Here is a 16,824-nt window from a genome sequence, read left to right as displayed (position 1 = left end):
TCAACTGTTCCTTAAATGCCATTTTTATGATCGGAGGTTTTAAAACCTGCGTTTAAAATCGCACCAAGGGTAAAAATTTTGCATGTTTAATAGTCAAACAGCATTGATTAAAATGCAAAATTAAGACGCTAAGCTAATTACATTCTTTTTTATTATTTTTAAAAAATTAATCTTTAAGTCTTGGAATACTTAATCTTTTGTCGATAATCTTGTTCTTTGGCTCCACGAGTGAAAGCCTGAGAAATGCCAATGATTACTGTTCCTGTCATTCCTTATCTCAGTCCAAATAAATACAAACTGGACTTCCATTGAAAGAAAAAAAAGAATATACTACAGTTTTGTGCCAAGGATATATGAGGAAACAAATGAAAATGCTTATTTCCCGCCATTATAGAGAAAACAGTGAAAACAAATGCGATTTTTGATTGAGTTGATAATAAAATGTATTCTAATAATGGTAATAATGTATGATAGTTTGATAATATATATGTTTTCATAATATGTATATACATACGAATTAATATACATAATATATGTCGATATGCATGATGTATGTACATGTATTCACGGGAAGCTTCATATTATTTGTATTATGTCCAAATATTTTAAACCCTGATGAAGAACTCCTCAGATATTGAAATTCCAAATTATCAATATCACTTTTCCACAGTAAAGATAATGAGGAAGAAACTTCATTATTTGTTTTAATTAACTAATTATTTTATCTCCACAAATCTATGTTCTATAAGGCTTTAATTAGTATATTCTAATACATTGGCGCTTTTCTGTTAAGGAAAACGAAATAAAAAGAAGAGATAGTGATCTGGCACGATACGCAAAAAAATTCTTTATGGGTACCCAAATCTAAAAAAATAAAACTATTTTATTTAAGGATTTGATTCTCCAGAGGGAGGGGGGAATCAGTCAATCGGTATGTTTAATTCCTCATTAACCTTATTAATGAAAGCTCTATTTCTTTATGAAGAATTTCATATTGTTTTCATTAAAATACCAAGAGTGTCGATATTTTTTCGGCATATATTTCCTCTGAAAAGAATTGTTCAAAGAATTAACCTTAAAAACCACTAAAATCATGGCCAAAATTTCCTCTAGTATTTTCAAAGACAATATTTATAAGGAAAACATACGAAGAAGTAGCAAAAAACTTCAACGATCTGGCTTTAGCTTTTTTAGATTTACAGTTTTTTCAACAATACTTACTAGACTCATAGTATTCTACAATGAAATAAAATCCTCAAAGTGACATTTTGAGGTGGAATAAACCCTTAAGAATATCTTTTGGCTAATAAAAAAAAGTATATCTGTAAAAGTCATGGAAAATTTATGAATTCTATATCTGGATGTTCTCAATACTAAATATAGAGTGCAATTTATTTTTCTGAAGGGCACTAGAAAACATGAGATGATAATTTTACCTGTTAGAACAAAAATCAGCTGAAACTGCAACTAGAATACTAGAGTTACAACTGCTCTTCATAGCTCATTGAAGCAAGAGTCAACCTATGATTAGTGGGATAGCTTAGAAAAAAATTTATGATTTTTTTTCTTGACATACGGTATTTTAGATATTCCAATTAAGTAGAATTTAAAACAAATTTATACGTATCTATAATTGTTGCGATAAGGGCTTTCAATATTCAAAATTACAGGAATCAGCAAGTTTTTGGCAAGAAATAGGCAAGCAATGAATTCCATTCTCTATATCTACTATATTTTACAAATATTACATGAGTCTCTGAAAAGGTAAACTCATTCACCGATTTGGACTCTCCAGGGAACTTGTTTGAGATGAAAAAACTGGTAGTTTATTAAGGTGAAAAATAGCCACCTAAACTCATTTACCGATTTGGAAGGGAACTTGTTGGAGATGAAAAAATTGGCAGTTTATTAAGGTGAAAAATGGCCGATTAAAGTTATTCACCGATTTGGACTCTCTAGGGAACATGTCGGGGAAGAAAAAATTGGTGGTTTATTAAGGCGAAAAATGGCCACTTAAAGTTATTCCTCGATTTGGACTCTCTAGGGAACTTGTCGGAGATGAAAAAATTGGTAGTTTATTAAGGTGAAAAATGGCCACCAAAACTCATTCACCGATTTGGACTCTCCAGGGAACTTGTTGGAGATGAAAAAATTGGTAGTTTATTAAGGTGAAAAATGACCACCTAAACTCATTCACCGATTTGGACTCTCCAGGGAACTTGTTGGAGATTAAAAAATTGGTAGTTTATTAAGGTGAAAAATGGCCACCTAAACTCATTCACCGATTTGAACTCTCCAAGGAACTTGTTGGAGATGAAAAACTTGGTAGTTTATTAAGGTAAAAAATGGCCACCTAAACTCATTCACTGATTTGGACTCTCCAGGGAACTTGTTGAAAATGAAAACATTGGTAGCTTATAAAGGTGAAAAATGGCCGCCTAAACTCGTTCACCGTTTTTGACTCTCCAGGGAACTTTATGGAGATGAAAAATTGGTAATTTATTAAGGTGAAAAATGGCTACCTATACTCATTCACCGATTTGGACTCTCCAAGGAACTTGTTGGAGATGAAAAAATTAGTAGTTTATTAAGGTGAAAAATGGCCAAACAACAAAAAAAATTATGTAGTGTGTCAACACCTAGCCGACCTCTCTCGTGGGATTGGAAAAAAAAACATGCACTGAACGATGCCTCAGAGAGGCACTGTTAAAAAATTTAATACATAAGCAAGCTTAAAGCCAAATATTTTACTTTATTGTCTTGCTCTGTCGTTTCGATGTCCATCAAAATAAAAACTGAAATTTGAAAAATTTCGGTCTATTACTGGAACATTTTCACCCACAATATCAAGAAGAAATTGACAAGAACAAAAACCAAAAATTCTCTCAGCAACGCTAATTTTAGCACATGTACTGAAGAATGGCTAGACTGGATATAAGGACCTGTCTAGAATCGTCTTTCTTCTTGATCAAATAAAGCGTTTCCAGAGTTCAAAAAATTCTAACGAGCCAAGAGACCCAACATTGATTTGGACGTATTTCTGGCAACGCAGCAACAAACAATTCTACTTGTGCCAATATCAAATTCTGGTAGTGAAATTCTTAGAGAAATTTTCAGTATGCGCTCGTATTGTAGGGATTACTAGGTTACTCTTTCATTGTTTCAATGAAAAAGCCTATACTGACTTCTGTTTAATGGAGAGAAACAATTAAAACGAACGCATAAACTAACCCAAGTGTCGTTAATATCTCATACCCTCCATTGCCTCAATAATGGATACTAAGAAAAAATAAGGACTACAAAAATATTTAATTTTTACAAATTTTTTTTTTTTTAGAATTAACAATTTTAGTACCTAAGGTAAGATCAGAATTTTATTTCAAAAAAATGGCTATTACAAACCCAAGTGTAAAAAAAACAATACAAAAAAAAGCAAATATAAGTCTGGAATTTTTGTTCCAGAAAGTCAAAAAGGTTGTATAAAAAGCAGTTATCATAACAGTACAAAATGTCAAAATAGTACAAAACTTACGGAATTACAAAAAGAAGAAGTTCAACTAAAAAGAAAAAATGTATAAGGATAATTTCGTCTTGCGCTAAAAGCTAAAAATAAGTTGAATCAAAAGATAATTAAATTTGTAAATGAAACATTTAACAGCTGTAAGGTAAAGAGAGGAGAAGGGGTACTATGATTGAAAAATATGATTTGAAAACTTTTATTTTACGGAAGCCAATGGAGATTTCCATAAGAAGAACATTTCAAATGCTCAAAATGCTTTGACCTGAGCTAGGTTTTCTCAAAATTATCCAAAGATCAACCAAGAAATCAGTTAAACAAGACTGAATTCTTTCTTGTTCTAATTTTGTTTAGAGCTACAGCAAAGGAAGACATTTACATTTTCTAATGGCAATCACAGTGTTCTCAGCTTTAAAATTACAATGTTGCTTATGAATCGTTTCATTTTGAAACATTGAAACTGATATCGATTTTCAAAAAAAAAATTGTGTCGTTATCAAGACCTATCAAAAAACACAAAATAATAGCATAAATATTAAACATTAGTATACTTATACAGTGACGTGAGGGGCATGCCTTAAAAAATGGTTTGAAAAATCTCCTATGTACATTAATGTACATTATGGAAAATATGTACATTTCCAATTGGTGCATACGAGTTCCCCTTTTAATGCATCAACCCTATCGCCCACCCCCCGATGTATGTTATCTGATTCCTCACCTTTCTAACGTTTCGACCAATGTGCACTCATGCGTAAGAGTATGCAACTTAACCATTCTCCATATCATTCAGTTCTCAACGAAAAAGCCCATACCCAAACAAAGCCTGTATCTTTAAAAGATATACGACTGTGAACTTTGGACTTGGAACTATGGACTTTAATATACAGATTATAAGGAACTTACGTTCGAGTTATTCGACGCCGATAGGTTCTTCATTTTTCGACTTAAAAGGCTTTCTGTTTTGCTGCCAAAGACACAGCTTAGCATTGCTGCAGTTTGAACGTCGTTGATTTTGACATAGTGACTTATTCTGTAAAGGACATAATGACATTATTACTGACATATAAATGACATTATTATTCTGTAAAGGACATAATGAACATTAGAAGGCTTATTCCTTATTTTTATGACGAGATCCAAAATTTTCAAAACAAAACATTTTTTGGTGGTAGATCAGTCAAAACAAAATCTTTAATGTTCAACATTGAGAAAAGTGGTATCAATCCTAGTTAATTTTTATCAGTGGACTTGGGTGACTTGAATTTGCCCATTATAAAATGAAGAACAGCAATAACCCAACCAAGCAACTTTGGTTCGTTTCTCGTAGCAAAATTTTTGCAAGCAAGTACCTTTACCCTAAAGAGATAAAAAAATTACACTTTCGATGAAATTCTCCGCAGATTTTATAAAGTTGACATTTTGAATAATTTTACTACATTGAAATAATTTCGTTATAATGATCATATTCCTGTACACAATGTTAAAAGATGAAAATAGTTCTTTGCTTTAAAGTTAATATTGAGTGTCGAGAGTCAAAAAAATTTAATTAATTGTTTTTCTTTTCATGACATAGCATCTACAAAATTTTAAGGTCAAATTGTCATAGCTTTTCATACCAAAAAAAGTATAGCAGGCTACACTGTTTGGTCAATTAAATTTCACAATAAAACTTCCACATAATCTTACAATCTTCAGGGGGTGGGGCTCACTTGAATGGAAAGTGAAAACTCTAGTTCATTTTTTAAGATTCAAAGATGACCGGAAGGCACTAGCCCCTTCCCCACGCTTTATTTTCACCACATGCATCAGATAAAAATTTTGAGATAGGCTTTTTTTTTTTAAATAGTTCAAAGGTCAGATAACAAAACTCTGGTGTCGACACAAACCCACAGAGCCAGGGGACAGGCCTTGTAAGTTATGCTCTGGGGGCATATATGATTCTTATGGAAGGGATGCTCGTATAAATTTCAGAGAGGGTTCATTTAATTGGAAATCAAAAGTTCTAGTTTACTTTTGAAGAGTCAAGAGATCGGAGGGCAACTAACCCCCCACCCACAACACCCTTTTTCCCCAAATACAACAGATAAAATTTTGAGATAACCATTTTGTTAAAAACTGTTCAAACGTCAGACGACAAAAAATCCGGTGTTGTCAAACTTCAGAGAGGGCCCATTTGATTGGAAATTGTAAAGTCCTAGTTCATACTTTACGAGTGAAAAGAGATCCGAGGGCAACTACCCCCCCCCCAAAACGCCCTGTTTTCCCCAGACCCATCCGATAAAAATTTTGAAATAGTCATTTTGTTAAAAATAATTCCAAGGTCATATAACTAAACTCTGGTGTCGACACAACCCCACCAGGGCCCCAGGGCAGGCGTTGTAAGTTATGCCGTGAGGGCATATATAACTCTTATGGAAGAGATGCTCGTATAGATTTCAGAGAGGGCTCATTTGATTGGAAATTGAAAGTTCTAGTTTACTATTTATGAGTCCCCCCACCACACCCTTTTTCCCCAAACCCGTCCGATACAAATTTTTAGATATCTATTTTTTAAATAGTTCAAACATCTGATAACAAAAACTCAGGGGTTGAATCAACCTCCCAGAGCCTTGGGGCAAGTGTTTTAAGTTCTGCCCCGGGGGCGTATAAGGCTCTTATGTAAGGGGTGTCATAAAAACCTCAAAAGTGGCTCATTTGATTGGAAACTGAGAGTTCTAATTACTTTTTTATGGTAACTATGGTACCTTTTTGATGATAACGGAGGGCATCTACCCCCCCCACCCCCACCAACACATCCTCTTTTCCCCAAATTTATCCAATGACAATTTTGAGATAACCAGTTCTTTTTTAAATAGTCCAAAGATCAGATAACAAAAACTTCGTTGTCAACATATCCCCCCCCACAACCCGGGGAAGGGCTGTAACTTATACCGCGGGGGATGTAAGTTTTTCTGGAATGTGGTCAAATAACCTAAGGAAAGGACTTTAATGATTATAAAATTGAAAGTTCTAATTCCCCTTTTAAGAGATAAAAGTTATTCAATGGCGACTAGCCTCCCTACTCCCTCCCAACCTTGTTTTTCCCAAATGCATCAAATCGAATTCTTTAAATAGCAATTTTGTTCAAAATAGACCAAAGATAATATAATGAAAATTCTAGGGATAAAACAGCCCACAAGAATCCAGAGACAAGTGTTAAAAATTGTGCCCAGGGGGCATCTACGGTTTCTATGGAAGGAATGATCGTATAAACTTCGGAGGGGTCTCATTCAATTGTCAATCAGAATTTCTAATGTACTTTTTAAGACTCAAGCAATCGGAGGAGACGACCACCACTCAAACTTATTAATGATATTTTATTCCAAAAGTCACGAGAATTCAGTTTAATCTTATTAGCTCTTTCCAAAACTGTTCAAGACAACTATATTCTTCACTAAAAACAAGATTTTGGCTACTTCCCACTTCCCTAACGGTGAAGACATAGGATCTACTGCATATTTGGCGCTTTACTAGTCATATTACAAATCATATTACAGATATTTTCTTTTGAACTTATTACGACATTGGAAATAAAATGAAAATTGCAGTGAAATCAGGCCTTACCTATAGGCCCGCTACGCCCTGCGGTTCTCAATATCCCCGTAGTTTTGGGAAATTCCCTGAAATACTTCGAAAACAGAACGACAAAAAGGCTTGGGCCTAGAAGCATCAAAGCTTTAAATCCGCCCCCGAGTTAAACAAAATCTTGAGCTCGTGAGCTTTCAGAAATTAATATCATTATATGTCAAATATTCATTTAACATTATTAGTTCTTGCCAAAGCTGTTAGCTTATTTTGGAATAAAAAATTATTTTGAAATAGCGAATTTTGAAAAACTTGAAACTTTGGCAATCAAAACGTACAGAAATTAATTAAAAAAAAACTTTCCGAAAAGGAAGCTTTTAAAGAAAAGTAAAGGCCATATTAAAAATCACGGTTAGAAGAAATAGAAACCTACAATAGCTTAAACTCAAAACTTCCAGAAATTACTATTAAACAATAAGTGAAATCCAAAACGAACAGAAATTAAATAAATAATCATAGCAAACAAACATACAAAAGGTACTAATATAAATGAAGAATAAATTTTAAAACAAGCAAAACTTAAACTGAATATGCAAATCAAGCTTGAAATGAATAAAAATCACTACAAACAAGAGTTTGGGCTTTGCCTCCTTCTTTCACTGTAAGTCTAAAACCTATTGTGTAATTGGCGCTTTACTGAAAACTATTTGCGTCTGGAACAGCCTTTGAAAGTTCAAAAAAAAATCAAATTGAATATTGAATATATAATTATATTAATTGTTGAAAGATCATCAGTTCTAGATTTTATTTCAATGTAATTTTTATTTTTCATTTCAACGCTATAGTAACTGAAAATAAAAATTTTGTAATATATTTCGTTTTATGTGAAAACGAAAAAACTGAATAAATTGAATATTCAAATCAAGCTTAAAACAAACAGAAATTAGATAAATAATCATAGTAAACAAGCATACAATAGGTACTAATATAAATGAATAAATAAATCTTGAAACGAACGAGACTTAAAATGAATATACAAATCAAGCTCGTCATTGGGGCTCTACTGAAACGTATTGTATTACAAATATTTTCTTTTGTAGACAACAATAAAAATAAACATAAAAAGTAGAGTTATATTAAATTTTGAACTGATGAGCTTTCAGCAATTAATATCATTATATATCAAATATTCAGTCTAATTTTATTAGTTCTTTCCAAGACTATTAAAGACAAATATAATTTCACTACAAACAAAAGCTTGGATACTACCCCCTTCCCTAACTTTATAGTCTAAAGCCTACTGCATCATTCTTGCTTTACTGAAAACGAAATATATTACAAATATTTTCTTTTCCAGTTATTAATGCTTTGAAAATGAAAAAAAACGTGAAATAAAATCTTGAACTGATAATCTTTCAAGAATTAATATATTAAATATTCAGTTTGATTTTATTTGAACAATCAAAGGCTGTTCAAGACACATATAGTTTTCAGTAAAGCACCAATTACGCAGTAGGTTTTAGGCTTTTACAGTGAGAGAAGGAGGCAAAACCCAAACTCTTGTTTGAAGTGATTTTTATTCGTTTCAAGCTTGATTTGAATATCCAATTTAAGTTTCACTCGTTTTAAGATTTATTTATTCATTTATATTAGTACCTATTGTATGTTTGTTAGCTATGATTATTTATTTAATTTCTGTTCGTTTTAAACTTGATTAATATATTCAATTTAAACTTTCATCGTTTAAAGAACTGCTGTATGTTTTTTTGCTATGATTGTTTATTTAATTTCTGTTCATTTTGGGTTTCATTTATTCTTTAATAGTAATTTCTGGTCGTTTTAAGTTAGAGTTATTGTAGGTTTTTATTTCTTTTGATCTTCTGTTTATTATGGTCTTTACTTTTCTTTAAAAAAACTTCTTTTTCGGAAAGTTTTTTTTAATTAATCCTTCGAAGGAACAGTTAAATTTAAATGGATGAGGGGTAATTAAGGAAGGAATTGCAATAATTCAATTTTGATTATATAAACCCGTTTTGATGTAGAAACACAGATAACGAGGGCTTTGTTGATGATCGTTATCATCGTTATCGTTCTTTGAAAATTCAACTAAAGAAAATTACAGGCTTTCAGCTAGTTTCCTTCCCCCTGGATGTTGAGCCCATGGTGTGCCAGCATCTATATTATCGCTTGGTGCCAAAAGAGGCGATGTTATTGTTGCAGCTACGTTCCATACATGCACCAAGTCACGTCGTCCCAGCTGAGCAGCAGCTTCTGCATTTTGTCGACAACATTCAGATATATTTTTATCGTCAAGTCTGGAAAAAATAATGAAAATCAAACTTGAATCGATACTGCATCTTATCTTACAAGTAATTTATGCAAAATGCAAAGGCAGGGACACATCCAGGATTTCTGTTGGAAGGTAGGTTATTTTTTCGGGGGAGGGGTTTTCAAAATACTTTTAAAAAATGTCCATTTTTGTTACTTTGGTACAGGTTTAAAAAAAAATTCGAAGGGGGAGGGGCAAACCCTCCTATAAATAAATACTACTACAAATACTAATATTTAACCACATCACCAAGCCGCCTTAGGCCAACACAGCTACGCACGTTCTTCCTCCATCCCAATCTTTTGAAAGTCTCCATCTTCTATTCAATGCCTCAAAGAAGTACCTATTTCGCACAAATCCCTCCTTGTGACATCCTCCCAACCCATTCGGAGACAACCTGCTTTTCGCTCGCCTCAAGACCTTTGGCCGACAAGGACTATCTTTGGCAATCTGCCATCAATCATTCGCAGAACATATCCTAGCCGTCTCATCCTTTCTCTCATTATAGCCCTAGAAAGCTGGATAGAACCATATTTCTCATAAAGCTTACTGCTTGAGATACGGTGAGTCAGTCGGGTACCCAAAACAATCCATAAGCAATTTCTCTGAAAAACATCTAGCAAATCCTCCTCCGTTTTCCGGAGCGCTTATGCTTCAGAACCATACTTGATCATTAACATCACACAGCTTCCTATATTCTAATCATGGTTCACAGACTTATCTTCCTATTCTTCCAAAGTTTTTTCAACTATGAAAAAAAAACCGTGGGCCTTGGCTATTTTTAACAACTTAACTGCACCCACCACCTTTACTAACATTTCTACCTAGATATGTGAAGCTGTCCACTTGATCCATTTTCTCATTACCCAAAATCATCTCTTCACCTTCACTTATTCCTAGTCTTTTACCATCTTCACTTCAACCCCCGTCTTTACTAATAATACTACCTAGGTAAGTGAAGCTGTCCACTTGATCAATCTTCTCATTACCCAAACCTCTTCACCTTCACTTATTCCTAGTCTTAACGGCATAGTCTTCTTAGCACTAATTTTTTAATCCTATTCTTGCACCCTGAACTCACGAAACCTCTGAAAAATCGTTTATTTTGCTAATATTTTCATTTAGGATGCTTAAATCGTCAGCATAATCTAAGTCTAGGAGAGTTTTACTATCCCAATAGATTCCGTGTTTACCCATCACCTTTGCTGTACTCCTAGTCCACTAAAAATTATCCATATAAATGGAGATAGAACGCAAATCTGCTTAATTCCTGATTTAATACGAAATCACTTTAGTTTATTTGTCTGGTATACCATGCAAGAATAGGACCATCACTTGGGCTCTTCTATCAGCTGAATCACACACTTGATCGTAATCTATAAAACTGAGGACTAAAGGTGTTTGATGACTCAGACACTTCTCAATTACTAACCTAGGAGTGAAAATTTAGTCAACGCATCATCCATCCTTTCTAAAACAACATTGTTCTTTTCTAAAAACTTTGTCTACTGCATCTGTAATCCTAAAAAGTATCATTCATACCAAATAATTAGCTTCCTACAAAAACCAAGCTAATGACTACAATTTCTTATGGAGGGGTTTAATTAGAGTTTCCCTAAAATAATTAGGTACTTCCCCTTTTTCAAGAATCATATTCATAATCTTCAGTAGCTTATCACGAACCTCACGATCAACGTATTTAAAAAACTCATTTACCACACTATCAGCACCAAGGCCTAATTATTTCTTAATCCTCTTAGAACTGTCACTGATTCTTCCTCACAAAATAAATGTAGTAAGGAGCGACCCGGCTCAATAGTAACCGAAACTCTAAAAAAAGCGATTTTTATACCAATAGTTACATCAGAATAATCGTATTTTTATGCCAATTTTTAATATACAAGTTTCACCAAGTTTAGTTTTACCCATCAAAAGGTACGAGCCTGAGAAAATTTGCCTTATTTTAGAAAATAGGGGAAAACGCACCCTAAAGGTCATGGAATCTTAATTAAAATCAGACCATCAGATTCAGCGTATCAGAAAACCATACAGTAGAAGTTTCAAGCTCCTATCTACAAAAATGTGGAATTTTGTATTTTTTTTTGCCAGAAGACAGATCACGGATGCGTGTTTTTTTTTTCCATGGGTGATTGTATCGACCCAGTGGTCCTAGAATGTCGTGAGAGGGCTCATTCTAACGAAAATTAATAGTTCTAGTGCCCTTTTTAAGTGACCAAAAAATGGGGGCACCTACGCCTCCTCCCACGCTCATTTTTTCCCGAAAGTCACTGGATTAAAATTTTGAGATAGCCATTTTGTTCAGCATAGTCAAAAAACCTAATAACTATGTCTTTGGGGACTACTTAATCCCCCACAGTTATCGGGGGAGGGGCTGCAAGTTACAAACTCCTCATATACGTAATAAAAATATACAAATATAGAAGTTTGTTACGTAAGTTATTTCGTAAATTACATATATTTATTACCGATAAAAACATTCGTAAAAAATAAAAAGCTCTAGTTGCCTAACTATGAGAAAGCAATTTAGCAAAAAAAAAAATATACAAATTTCGTTTTAATTATTCATGTGGGATGAGCCAAAATCAAAACATGCATTAATTCAAAAACTTCCAGAAATTAAATAAGTTTTCTTTAACTGCAAGTAAGGAGTGACATTAAGACTTAAAGCGAACAGCAATTATTCCATATATGAAAGGGCTTGTCCCCTTCTCAGCGCCTCGCTCTTTACACTAGTTTTTTTTTATTGTTTTAAAAAGTAGAGCTGTGAGAAAGAGTCAAACTTTAGCGTAAAGAGGGGGCGTTGAGGAGACGCCCCCTTTCATATAAGGAATGATTTCTGTTAATTTTAAGTTTTAATGTCGCTCCTTACTTGCAGTTAAAAAAACTAGTTTTTTCTTTATTTAATCTTTAACTGGGACAAGTCCAAGTTTACTATTCCCTCTTAATTTATTAAATGACAGTAGAATATTTTATTGTTTTTTTTTGTATGGCTGCATATTCCAGATATTCGGCGATTTTTTTCATGGTCTCCACTCCAAATCTCCTTAATTCATATTTTAATGCTTTCTCAATTTTAATATGATCTATCAATCAAATAGTTCTTGTACAAGCCCCCCTTCCTCTCTATTAAACATAAAGCATTTTCACTAATATTCCTACCTGCATTTCTAACTTTCTTCCCTAAGACGCCAAAAGTGACTTCACAAAATATTTTCCTATAATTATCCCTTCCATTTTCTAAATTGCTAAATTTTAAACTCTATACTTTAGCATTAAACTGTTCCTGAAAGTTTCTCTCAAACTTCCATCCTTGTGTCTACGAACGTCATAGATCCCCGGAAGGTAGTTAACATTTCTAAATTTCAGCTTTATACTAACCCTAGACACTACTAGATGGTGAGCTTTACTTTTAACATCAATAACAGCACTCATATATACCCTAATATCTTATATCGTTTCTAACGGTCTTCGGTTTAAAATAGCATAATCAATAAGGCTAGCTGTTTTACCATCAAGAGGATACCATGTTAGCTAATGGTCCATTTTATGACCAAATACTGTATTGGTTATAACTAAATTGTTATACCTACAAAATTACAGCAGTCTGTAACCATTACTGTCCCTCTATCCCTACCATCTATCCCTATTTCTACCAGCCTGGGCATTACAATTTCTTAATAAAACGACTATATTTCTATCTGGGACCCTGTCCTGGTGTTCCTGATGCTGTAAGTAAAATTCATCTGAGTAACTACTATCTCTATCAGTCGGTTCTACAGGGGAACATTCTACTATGACTGATATCCTGCACTTTTTGGTCATAAAATGAACGGCCATCATTCTATCATTAACACCACCCCAGCCTGAACATGACTTAGAAGCTTTCTTATTCGTCATTACCCCTCTTATCTGTCTATGCACCTCATCCTTCTTGCCTGAGTAAACAAATTCCACATCACCTAATATCATGTTTCCCACCCCTGGGATACGAATTTCTGAAACTCCTAATAAGTCCAGTTCAAAGCGTCTGAATTTATTAGTCAAAATTAACGTTGTTACATTCCAAGTTGCAATTTTAATACCCTTTAAATAGTTGATATAATTACGACCACTGGAAAATCAATGGTCCCAGAATCGGTGCAGGACGAGAAAAAGCAACTCTACTCAAGACTACACGAAGCAATTTAAGTCGGCTTAGAACCGGACAACAAGAAGTCCCTGGGATCTCCAGTTGAATAGAGGTTTTGTGCAATCCTGGGCCCATCTTGGCCACAGCATGGTTTTCCACACTTGGCGATGCTCTTCTATCAAAAAGAGTCACATCCTGCACAAAGAATCTCAAGCCTATTGCCTCCGACTCATTATATATGCCCGCCTACTAAAAATATGCTTCTACAAGGAGGCGAACCATAATAGAGAACTTAGCTAGGAAAAGACTTTCCGCCCAAAAAAGATCAGCAAAACAAACCAACCTAGGAGAATTATCCATTAACAAGAGGCCAATGAAAATGCTGGGTCATTTACTAGGCTGTAATTTCCTCGAGGGCCGCCATTCTTCGAGGTCAACCAGCAGGGCTGCTAGAAGTTACAGTTTCAGTTAAGAAAACTCACAAAACGTCCACCCTGATGCCACAACGAGGCCTAACTAGCAGGATTTCCCTGTAAGGGATGAGGATGGACAAAAGAACTTACGACGGAGCGGAGACCCAAAACATCTCACAGCACCGGAAATGCTCCAACATTTCATACCCAGCCTATCCTCGTTAGGGTATTATCATTAGGGCTAAATGCGACCCTGTGCAAAGGTGTATTATTTTGATGCATTATTTTGATTATTCATTTATTTGGCAAGCAATGAACGGACCATGAGCAAACGCATATATTAAAGATTTAATTATCATTTATATAGCGTATTTCAACAAAGAAACCCGCACAATAGAAGATAACATCAAGATTGATAAAATCATTGAAAAACAATAATTGGTATCATGAACATCTTTTGAGCTAGTGCCTGAAAAACAGCATTCTCAAAAAATAAAAGGTTTTGCTATGAAAACCGTGCGGAAATTGTGTGGAGAGATGTTTTTACATTTAATCCACTGAGACCACTTCTGTGGAAACACCTTACACAGGTCAAACTGTTTAAGACAGTTTTAAAGAAATTTATTAATTTTCATCCCTTCTGTCGTCTTTTTAATTTAGCTTTCCCAGGAAAAGGTCTTATGGAACTTCATTTTTGAGATTTTTGTTTTGTTTTTCACTCTCTTCTTTCTTTCCAATTTACGTTAGTATCAGTGCGTATATTCATGACACATCTTACCCTTCCTATTAATGGAAAATTTCTGCAGTCTCAAGGACCATCCCAAGAAAAACATTAAAACATCCTTTTCCTATTCTAAAAACAACCTTATATATCCCACCTTCAAGGGCTATTTCTATGTGCATCTATAAAAAATCCACCAAGTTTGCTTATTACTGTTTTTATTCGGTATCTTAGACACAAGGCAACAGGCAAAATATGAAAATTATGAAATGTGCTATGACTGTAAGCATTGTTACTAGCTTAAATTGAAGACACTGAAAAATAATTTTTTTTGAAATGTGCATTGAAAATAATTGAAAATTATGAAATGTGCTATGAATGTAAGCATTGTTACTAGCTTAAATTGAAGACACTGAAAAATAATTTTTTTGAAATGTGCATTGAAAATAATTGAAAATTATGAAATGTGCTATGAATGTAAGCATTGTTACTAGCTACGAATGTAAGCATTGTTACTAACTAACTGAAGACAAAAATAAATTTTTGCTCATATTTGAACTTCACTCTTATTCTTATTTCACTCAGCCAGCTAACATAAGTGATTAGGCTCCTAAGTGGCCTAAATGTGAAATGGATAACAATGAAATCTTAAATATGCTACATGTTACTATATGTTAACTATATGTTACTTACATTCAAAGATTTTTGTTCTGAAGATCAATAAATTTTAGATGCATTGAAACAAGCCAAAAGATTCAAAGTGCAGCCAAAAAGTGATTTTTTTTCGTCATACCTTCATGAATGGTTAAGCAATATGTTGTAAGTTAACTTTTTTTACATCTTTGAGTGAGGCTATCCAAATAAAAAAAAAGCTACGTGGATTCCCCAAAAATTACATGGAGGATTATCTTGCAAAGTCGATCTGAAACAAGTGAGTACACAAACACCTTGTTTAAATGATTTCTTAGGACCAGAATTGTTAAACTTTTTTGGCCAATAGCCGAAAGAAAAAAAAGAACAAGTAACGTTTAGCTGATTGTCAGAACACGGAAGACGACTAGAGCATCCAACAATTTTCTTTACTAGACTAATAGTCTAATAGTCGATTCAACAGTCTCAAACTGAAAAGTCGATTTTTAACCTGTTTTGTGTATCCCTATCTAGATTAAAAAAGAATACTGATATTTTTTATATCAGAATAATTATAAATATATTGAAAGAAATTTTATTTGTATAAAAACTTCATTTCAGTTTTTACTTTAATATATTTAATGTTCTTTTTTTTGTTCTGGCCACAGCAATTATATTTTCATGAAACAAAACAAAAAATAACAATTCAAGTTCCACGTTGAAATTTATGCTGATGTTACCAAAAGCACGATTTCTAACAAATAAAATTTAACTTATAATATATAAATATATCTCGTCAACAGATCGAAAGAGCTCATATGTAAATGACGACGCAAAAACAGGACCTAATTTCCCGATACTGATTTCTTAGAATACAGTCCAATAAAAAAAAAATAATAATAATAAAAAAAAAAACTTGCAGCGGTTTAGCTGCTGTCATTAATTTATTTTTTATTTATTCTACTGTTATTGTTTTTTTTAAAGTAACTCATCACTCTATCATCTTTTAGATGGAGTTTGAAAAAGAAATTGATAATCATAGTTTTTTTTACCGGTTTGACTAAAACCTTACTCAAAAGTGCTTAGACAAATTGTCCGAACTCACGCACATAAGTTAACATCTGAGATCGTGAACATTTTTATAACAACGTAGCTAGTGCATTAGAACAAAAACTTAAAATCCATCTATTTCTTCCACTTAATAAACTATGCATCTGAACTGCTCAAATACCAATTATGCTATGTGCACTGTTTACCTGTATTTTCTGGCGAGATCTTTGTTTAATGGCATTAGTCCAGAGGCATCATAAATAGTAACTTTCTTCTTATTCTCATCAGTTATCTTCTTTTCATCTTGAGAAATTCGAGCTTTTGTTCGACCCCGAGAACGCTAAAAAATGAGAACTACATATAACAGTTAGAATACTTTTATATTTGTTCTGTGGGCAATTAACAAGACTAGAGCCATAATTGTTGACATTTTAGAAAACTCTCAGA

At 33.4% G+C, this 16,824-nt stretch overlaps 1 protein-coding gene across 3 annotated transcripts in view; it reads right to left on the bottom strand.

Moving 5' to 3' along the window:
• Positions 1-16,824, bottom strand: part of LOC136033059 (GATOR2 complex protein WDR59-like) — a 125,062-nt gene that overhangs the window by 26,209 nt on the left and 82,029 nt on the right. For all 3 annotated transcript variants that reach the window (XM_065713647.1, XM_065713650.1, XM_065713649.1), the window contains exons 16-18: positions 16,584-16,717; positions 9,205-9,399; positions 4,424-4,550 (exon numbers count right to left, since the gene is read on the bottom strand). In XM_065713647.1, coding sequence (XP_065569719.1) covers positions 4,424-4,550; positions 9,205-9,399; positions 16,584-16,717 — 456 coding nt within the window. The remainder of the gene's footprint in view (positions 1-4,423; positions 4,551-9,204; positions 9,400-16,583; positions 16,718-16,824) is intronic.

Source organism: Artemia franciscana, chromosome 11 (assembly GCF_032884065.1).
Source record: "Artemia franciscana chromosome 11, ASM3288406v1, whole genome shotgun sequence".
In the NCBI taxonomy this organism is placed as follows: Eukaryota; Metazoa; Arthropoda; class Branchiopoda; order Anostraca; family Artemiidae; genus Artemia; species Artemia franciscana.
The sequence above is the reverse complement of the archived record's forward strand: the minus strand, read 5'-3'. Positions and strand labels throughout refer to the sequence as shown.